This window comes from Apis florea, unplaced genomic scaffold (genome assembly GCF_048593485.1).
Source record: "Apis florea isolate Af1SG1 unplaced genomic scaffold, ASM4859348v1 contig_37_pilon, whole genome shotgun sequence".
Lineage (NCBI taxonomy): Eukaryota > Metazoa > Arthropoda > Insecta > Hymenoptera > Apidae > Apis > Apis florea.
In genome coordinates this window covers 2,963,384-2,973,119 of record NW_028256861.1, presented here as the reverse complement: position 1 = coordinate 2,973,119, position 9,736 = coordinate 2,963,384, and the positions used below count along the sequence as shown (strand labels likewise).

Here is a 9,736-nt window from a genome sequence, read left to right as displayed (position 1 = left end):
CCGTTCTCTTTGTTGATCCCCAATTGAACTTTACCGTAAGTACCTTGACCAAGCTTTTTGATGATGTCAAACCTGAAGAAAATAAATGGAACACGGAATAATAACAGAAACGCCTTGAACCACACGGCTATTACTAATTTAACGAATGATTTACGACTGGCGCGTGAACAAACGATCTCGTGTTATTTACGTTCCGGCAATCTTAAAAGATCTCCGACCGGTCCCAATGGCCGACTCGAGCCAACCGATTCGATAGCCAATCGTCCACGGATGGACCCCACGAGATATTCGTAATGCTCTTCATACCTCTGCTTCAACTTCCGTTTGTGATTGTGAAGTCGCACCCCACCCGTACTCTCCATTCCTCCCATTATGTTGTGTATGCTTGCCTCTCCCACAACCATTTTTCCTTATGTTTATCTAAAAACAAAGCGTATATTAGTATATTAGCCAAACAATAAACGAACAATAAAGGTGCGAATATAATTAAGATTAAATGTTGTAAGAAAATTATAACTGTCAAGAGTTATTTTTCGTTATTATATTTGAAAAATATGAAGTAATTTTCCAGCAATTTAAAAGAATCAACATTGAGAGTGAAAATTAGATGATCCAACTCGATGTTCATTTGCAAAAAATATCTTCAAAACTTTGGAAAGTTAGAAGTTTTATTTCAATTCAAGTTTCAAGTTTATATTTATAGGAGAAAATGTTCGTGAAATATTTTCTTTGAAATGAATATAATATAATAAACATTTTATAATTGCAAAGTTAATCTATGACGTAATTGGAAAACATTCATCCCCACCATAAGAGTGAACCCCCTTCTGCAACATGTCGCGAAGCTTGATGCACAGGCTACGTAATTTGATCCGAGATTAAATATATATGAGAATATTAATACAACAGTAAATAATTTTCTTATTTTACTTTCTTTTTTAACCAACATATTTATAAAGTTTTTCTAATCAAAATAATATCAAACAAATATTTATTTGCTTTATATAATTACATTAATAAATGATAATTTTTTTTTTATTATCTATTTAAATAAGAAAATAAAATTCGAATATCATTTTTGATTTTATTTTGATCAGAAAAACCTCAAAAACACGTTGATAAAAATTAAAATTAAATTTATTAAAAAAAGATAAAACATAAAAAAAATTTACAACGGATCGATATTGTCTCACGGATACTTGCTTTCCTTCCACCATCTCGGCCATTTTACGTTTTGCTTTTATGTTCAACAAAAAACGTAAACAAACTTTAAAACCTTGGTCACAAAAGCCACATCAGAAGTAAGAATCAATACTATTATTGGATAAGTGCAAAACCAAGAATTTTTTGAAACTAATATTTATAATGATTTTCCAAGTATACATATATATATATATAATACTTAATGAATTAATTTTTTATTTATTTTATATTAAAGATATAAAATATATTTTCTATTATAATTGAATTTCTTTTTACGTATAATATTTTTCTTATTACGCGATTAATCTTTTTTTTTCTTTTTTTTACGATGGCAAAAACGCACACTAATTAGTTCATGCGTCAAAATCATGTTTCTGATATGAATATTTAAAAATTTTTTCTCGATATAATATGTAGTGTAAATATGGCCTGTTCTTTGTATTTTACACAGTTCTTTTTTTTTTCGCATGATACGCACCTGCCGTGTAAAAAGAGGCGCAGGTGTATGTATATTAAAACGTCAGCAATAGTATAGGTAACTCAGGGACTCAAATAGAGTTTCAGGCATCAGACACTTCTAGAGTTTCATTCATATAAATGAAGTTTTACTGAAATCGAATATCGACTTTATTTTGTCGAGTTTATGCCCATACACGAGTCTTAAAATATCTAAAGTATTTCAATATGTCACAAAAATTTAAATCTTTTATTATTTTCATTGAAAATCTTCTCATTAAGAAAGATAAATTAAGATCTAATTCTAAATCCCTAAAAAGCAACATTTTTTTAATCTTAATTAATTTATTCGAAAATCAAAGAACGCATAATAATTTATATCTTGAAAAATGAAATAACGGACATTTCACCTAAGAAAAGGGGCGTATATTGAAATGACCGTTTGTGTCGGGTATTCGCAGCGGAAGACGAATAACGCCATCTAAAAGGAAGAAGAAGAAACAAAGGGAATAAATAAAGAGACGCATGATCTTTTTTGAAAGGTGACCCTGCCAGAGGATCGACCTCCAAGAAGAGGAAGAATGAATCCCCGCAGTCTCGTGATTGAGGATAACGAAGAGGCAGAATATGGTTATCGAAGTTACGGTGAAACCGAAAAGGAAGGACAGACGGACAAAGTGCGGTGAGTTTATTTTCGGTGTTGAGACGCCGGTGTGCGTCTCTCCCGCCGATCAACGTCTCTCGCGACGTTTCGCCTCCCCGACGATACGCGTATCCATTTCCCATATGCGTGCTGCCAACTGTATTCGATCGAATCTTATTCCTTCGATACCGGAACAACTTCCTTTGTTTTCGTCGTTATCTCTCGAATCAACCCGGTGGATAACGATGATGGATTCAATGAGCGGTGATTTGATTCGTGGATCAGGAATTAGTTTATTAATTTATATAAATTGTGAATGACGAATGATCTCTCTCAAGACAGGAAATAAGAAAGGAGAATGACGTGAAAACATCGAAAGCAAAAAGTCTCTCTGGATCGCGTGTGATCCTCTTAATTTTTAACAGGTTTCGAAACATTTTGATTTGCTCGATGAGTAATCTTGATACCAAAATCGTTCCTTGCTCAAAGTGCAAATGAATATCTCTCGAAACCTTGACTTCCCCGCGACAATCTCATTTGGCCGATTGTCACACAAGTCACGCTGCGCGAATCAACGAACACCAATCTGTGCCAAACGAAAACGGGTTCCACTTTTAACAGGGATTAAAGAACCAACGATCTTTACCATTTCCTTTTTCGAACAAGCAGACAGTTTAAATATCTTGATCGAATTAAATTTTTTTGAACACGAATATATCGTGTGTTCCTTGTTATTATTACATCGATTGTCAAAGTCGTTGTAACGAAATTATATGCATGATCGTAAAGACGAGAATTGTCCAATTGTCATCTAATCGTCGTTCGGAAAGGAACACGTGCGCGTACAAAGTCGCGTTCTCTCCGTCAGTCTCGTTCTCGATACTCGATCGTGGTGCGTTTCGATATTTTTAGCGGGCACGTAGACCCGCCGCGTGGGTAGACCAGCTTCAGGGCTGATGTCCTAATGACTTCCATTTTCTTTTTTCTTCTCTTTTTTCACTTCCGCGGTCAAATCAAAAATCAATTTCAGAATCAACCGAGACTTGCGAATAAATGATTGATAAGATGAAACTCGGTGAATATTATATTCGATTTGATCCTCAAAATTTGACATATTGTCGCGTTGTATCGAATGGTGTGACTTGTTACCGTAAATGAGCTGAATAATTTGGATATAATGCTCATAGGAATGATGTAGCCAGGTCACGATAATTTTTACTTCTTATTTATAGACCGAGTTTAAAATATCTCTTGTCAACGAGCAAAGTCTGAAAGAACGCGAGATAAATCCGACCGAGCAATTAGAAATAAATGCGCGACTGATTGTAATGCATCGAACTATCGCACTTTCGTAATATGAACTGCTTACTTCCCGTATAATTTTTTTCCTGCTTTGTCGTATATGCGTTACATATATATATACATATATATAGATGGATGAATCGAATGAAGAAATACTCGCAAAATAGAGGGTCGACGCGCGAAGGCGCCGTTTGGCAACGATCGCTCGAAAAATTTGCCAACGTCGATTCTGTCTTGTTGTGGCCTCGAAACATCGACGATCGACCGAGCACGCGCGTCTCTTTCTGGTTCCTTGTTACGTCGCTTCCGAACACCTACATTTCATCCATTCCAAATTAGATAGTAAATTTTTACTTCGTATTATTTCATATACCTACTATGATTACAGTGTATAAAATTTTATCCATTCGTTTCATGTGGATACCATGGATTCTTAATTATTTCGTTGTTTTTTCTCCATTGTAATTAAAAAATGACAAAGAAAACAGTGAAAAAGTAGTATATTTCTCCAAATTATCAGCCATGCAATATTTGTTAGGGATAGAAGATGTCATTCAAACATGACGTCATCTGGTGACTTGTATGGTATCTTATGATTCACATATTATTATTAAAACTTTTATTATTCTACCGTACGACTCGTATTGCATATATGAATGAATCTATCTACGTTCGCAATGGGTGATTGTACGCGGGATCGCAATTTCTCGCGACGAAAGTTTGAGTCATCAAGAATTAATAGACTACTCTTGGTGAATTTCATTCGCGACCATCTGGATCTATGCTATTCCAATTCTCGTAATTCTTTTCCAATGTTTGATTGAAACTTTCAAATTTTTTGATTTCAAATATAAAGAACTAATTAATTGTATTATATGAAATATTAATCGCATCATATAAAAATAATGTGAGAAAACGTACTACTTTCTTTAAATTCTAATGTCAGGATTGAGCATTCAGCACAAAGTATGTGCCGTGAAACTTGATGTAAATATTGACATTAAAATCAAGACAACAGAAAGGATTGATAAAGTAAAATCGGTAAATTAATTTGCCAATGAATAAGACATCGATTGACTCAAAAATCATTCTATCAATTAGATTGAATAAAATGTATGTCATTGTGTATGTGTACGTATTTGTGCATCGTATGCAACTAAAGCACGTAGCACGGTATGTAGGTTCCTATCGATAAAAATAGCATTCTGATATTTCGATGAGTTCTTTAGGAACATCCGTTAATTGTTTCAATTGTTCGTGATGTCGAAGGAAGGAAATGTTCTTGGATATTACTTCACAATAATATTATAAATATTCGAGAACCATGACGAAAACGAAGGATGATGGTGATGGTGAGGTTTCCTTCTTCGTTATTGAGTAATCGAAAACGCCCACGACAGAAAATCGACGCTTCTTCGTAACATTTCTTTATTCAGGATACATGTCCGTTCTTGAGACTCGTAATCGTCGATGAAACGAACGAATGCTCTGAATGAGAATCGACACTCGGGTAGAGTCTAAAAATAGCGAGAATTTGTACCTTACAGTGAACTCTGGAGCCAAATTATCCTCTTTTGCGGCTGCTTTCCGCTCCCCGGGAACTATAGAAAAGATACACTATTTACACTGTTATAATCGTCTTTACGGTAAATTTGATCACTAAGTCTCTACAACTTTTGAATTTTTCTGAGAGATCGCACACGTTCTTCGTTTCCATTTCATTTTACTAGACATTTTTCGCGTGACGATACCGCACACAGTTCATGCGCTGCCACCATCTTTATTTACTAATTTTGGACTTGATCGCTGAGAACAGGGAATGGATAGATTATAGTGATACTAGCGCCATCATTCGACGTCATTTTCTATATTGTAAGTGTATGCATTTTAAAAAATACTCTCATATAATCTTCCTAATTTCATTGCAATTGCATTTTTCCAATTTAATATTTGCCATAGATAAAACTTTATATATTTATTGTTTATTATAAATATTCTATTCGTATTAAATATATGTTGATAATATAATAAAATAAATAATAGAACTTATTATTCTACACTATATTTATAAATGTTAAACTTTTTAACTTCTTTTTTATAAAATGTAATATTTATTCTATAACATAATATAAATAATATAAATATATTAAATTAATTAAAAACTATTTCGGAATTTGTATTTATTACAATTGTCAAAATTATTTATTATGATTTTTAAAAAATGTAAACTTCTATACTTGATTCATGATTAGATTAATCTATGGCATAGTGTGTGTATGTTAACGACGTCGTGAAAATTGGAGGTTATGGATCGAAAAATGGAATATGTCGTGCAATTTTATACATTATTTTATTGTTTTATTGAATAATTTTTAACGAAAGTGAAAAAATAATTAGTAGTTTATAATTAACAGTATGGATCCTACAGAAGATTGGAGTGGCAATTGCCAAATACTAGAAAATGAAACTCAAAAAAACGAAAATAAAGAAATTAATCAAGTCATACCTGGATATGCAAGTTTTCATGATTATGTTCAAGTATGATTAAACTTATTGAGCTATTTATGTATATATATATATATATATATATATATATATATATATATATATATAATTTATTCTTTTTCGTATAAATTAAAATATATATTTTATTTTAGGAAGCATTCCATGTTATGAAACTTGGGATCAAAAATGCTAATAATTTACCGACGGGATCTAATTTCAATTATTATTCGTGTTTTCCCAGTTTTCGGAAAAATAAAGATGATAATATAAAATTATTATTAAACGTTATGCAACATGTATTGGGAATTACTGGTGTAAAAAATAATATTTCAAATCGTGACATTGAAGAAAAATTTGATCTTTTATTAGAAGCAAATGATGTGTTATTGGATCGAGCTGTATGTTTTATTAAAACATTTATATCTAAGATTTTTCATATGTAAATTTTATTCTATATAAATATAATATATGTTTTTCACATTATAGAATGCTTTAATGGACAAAGAATGTGGTATTACCAAGAATTCAGAAGTAGAAGTTGTGGTTTCGCATTTAAAGAGTCAACCGATCAATGGTGGATGGAACAATCAAATTTGTCAACCATTGCAAATTTCAGAGAATGTTCAATCTATACGCTTATTGGCTGCTAAAAACATTCAAAGACCACAGCTAATGTTCAAAGATAAAATTGACAATAGTTCAAAACCTTGGTGTCCAAGAATTAAAGATAAACCTAATTCTTTGAAACCATTAGCTATTTATTTGGAAGAAAGTGAAAATGGTGAAGTGTTTAATCATCCTTATGAATATGAATTGGATATGTTTGTTCCTCCTAACGATCAATTGAAAAAATCTGAACCAACAAAATACAAAAATTTGGAAGATACATTATTAGTAATGATTAAAGATCCATCGGATATTAAGTTATTGATAAATGATTTAAAGCAATATAAGGAAATCGCTGTAGATTTAGAACATCATTCTTATAGAAGTTTTCAAGGGATAACTTGTTTGATGCAAATCTCGACAGAAGATAAAGATTATTTGATAGATACTTTGTCATTGAGATCTGAGTTACACGAATTAAATGAGATTTTTACAAAACCAACAATATTAAAAGTTTTTCATGGAGCAGATTTAGACATACAATGGCTTCAAAGAGATTTATCTCTATATGTAGTAAATATGTTTGATACACATCAAGCGGCAAAACAACTTAATCTGCCATATTTAAGTTTAGCATATTTATTAAAACATTATTGTAATGTAGATCCTGATAAACATTTTCAAATGGCTGATTGGCGCATAAGACCTTTACCAGAAAAACTTATTAAATATGCTAGAGAAGATACACATTATTTATTGTATATAAAGGATATGTTAAAAAATGCTTTAATTGATGCAGCTAATGGACAAATTAATATTTTGAAAGTTGTATATGATAGAAGTACAGAGATTTGTAAAAAGACATATGTTAAACCGATTTGGACAGAAGAAAATTGTATGACAATGTACAGAAAGAGTCAAAAAATGTTTAATAATAAACAACTTTATGCTTTAAGAGAATTGCATAAATGGAGAGATGATACAGCTAGAATAGAAGATGATAGTATCGCTTATGTATTACCAAATCATATGTTGTTAAACATAGCTGAAACATTACCTCGTGAAATGCAAGGAATTTTAGCATGTTGTGATTCTATTCCTCCCTTGGTTAGACAGAATTTATTAAAATTGCACAAAATAATATTGAAGGCTAGAGAGCAGCCACTTATTAAACCGATTCTTGAAGAAGATATTAGACAAAGATTAACACAAAGAAATCATCATACTAATTTAGATGTATGGATGTATTCCCCTCATGATATTCCTAGTGATATGGAAGCAAGAGCTGATTTGCCATGTTTATTGGATAAAAATAATATATTAGAAATACCAATTTCAAATATTGCAATAAAACATACAGTGACTGTATTTGACAGCCCAACAACATCCGAGGTATATATTATATATATTTTTCACGGAAGAATTAAATATAAATGATATCAAATATAATTTTGTTAATTCTAATTTCAATGATTATTTATTTATTTACAGGATGAAGAAGTTGAAAAAACTGAGGAGGAAAACACTAAAAAGAAAAAATTTGTTTTTGTAAGTCCATTTGAACGATATAAACGAGTTATACCTATGATAGCAGAGCAAGAAGCACAAGAGAGAGAGAAGCAAAAACAAGAAGAAGAAAATCGTTTGAATAAACTAAAAAAAGAAGAAACAGAAATTGTAGAAAGTAAAAACAGAGTTTATGAACACTTTAAGCAAGTTTCCCAAATGATAACAGGAAAAAATGAATCAGAATTAGAGAAACCAAGAAAACCATCTCAAACTCCATTAGGTCAAATGCCAGGACGTAAAAGAAAAAGAGATTCAAATATTAATAAACAAGATGAAGTACAAGAAGAAAAAACTACTGATAATTTATCAACTCCAGTTCCAATATTAGAGGCCAGAATTATTCAAGATCTGAAACAAGATACAAGTGAAGTTGAACATTTGAAAGAAGAGCAAAATGTACAAGAAAGTGTAACAAAAAAACAGAAACAAATTCCAAATAATGAAACCATGAATTTGTTGCGGTAAGTATTTCTTTTTATTATTATTATTGTATTATTATCATTATATTATTAATTAAAATTCAATTCATGTTTTTAATAAAAATAGTTATTTTTGCTGTTAAAATATTTATTATAGATTATTTTTGCTTTATTATATTATTTATTATATTATTTTAAAATTGTTTAAATTTTATAATGTTTACAAGGTATAAATGTATGAACTAATAATCAATAGTAATTAGTATGATAAGGATTATTAATAAAATGAATTTATTTATAGATCAAGAAAAAAAGGAGAAAGAGAACGTATAATTAAAGATTTAGAAAAGAAAGGTATGATGCCATCGAAAAAATTCGATTATAAAATCGTAGATTTTAGTGCTTTTCAAGGTGGTAGTCAAAACATACCCAATCAAGTACAATTTGATCAAACAATGGTAAGAATGTATATATCATTTTATTATCATTTAATGAATTTATATTCAAATATCAATCTTTATTTTTTTAGAAAAAGAAAAAACAAAAAAACCGAAAAAAGAAGAAGCAAAAGAAATTAAATATATAAAAGCATTTTTTTAATTGCAATATTTTAATAATTATCCAGGGTATATTATATCTTCTTATACCACTAAATATTATTAACGACTTAAAAGACTTTAAAATTATGATGGCAGATATTTTTTTTTCACATCATGTACATATTACATGCAGTTATATCATTTTTTTTATATTGCCTATAAATTAAATGCAATAAATGCTTGTAGATAACTTTTAAATAACTTTATATCATAATATTATTAATATTTTAAAAAAATGTATAAATTAAATACTACTCTCTTTTTCCCCTTTCTCTTTCTCTCTAGTTATCTATTTATCTGTTCTTTTTCTTTTTTTTTTTTTTTTTTTATTTTTATTTTTCAATAAGCATATATGTAGTATTTGATATTTTTTAATTTAACAAAATAATTTAATTTTAATAAAATAAAAATTATAAAAATTATTATTTATTATA

The 9,736-nt window shown here is 30.0% G+C and overlaps 1 protein-coding gene and 1 long non-coding RNA gene across 2 annotated transcripts; one reads left to right on the top strand and one right to left on the bottom strand.

Annotated features, from left to right (window-relative positions):
* On the bottom strand, positions 1-5,405 carry LOC147656298 (uncharacterized). Its single transcript, XR_015294771.1, has 3 exons — positions 5,145-5,405; positions 307-420; positions 1-72 (listed from the first exon to the last, which is right to left on the bottom strand). It is a non-coding gene; the product is annotated as an uncharacterized LOC147656298 (long non-coding RNA).
* Positions 5,406-5,660: 255 nt separating this feature from the next.
* Rrp6 (exosome component Rrp6) lies at positions 5,661-9,724 on the top strand. Its single transcript, XM_086916123.1, has 6 exons — positions 5,661-6,142; positions 6,262-6,507; positions 6,596-8,107; positions 8,207-8,745; positions 9,005-9,161; positions 9,233-9,724. The coding sequence occupies exons 1-6, from the start codon at positions 6,020-6,022 to the stop codon at positions 9,287-9,289; spliced, it is 2,634 nt and encodes an 877-aa protein (XP_086772249.1). The 5' UTR covers positions 5,661-6,019; the 3' UTR covers positions 9,290-9,724.
* Positions 9,725-9,736: the final 12 nt, after the last annotated feature.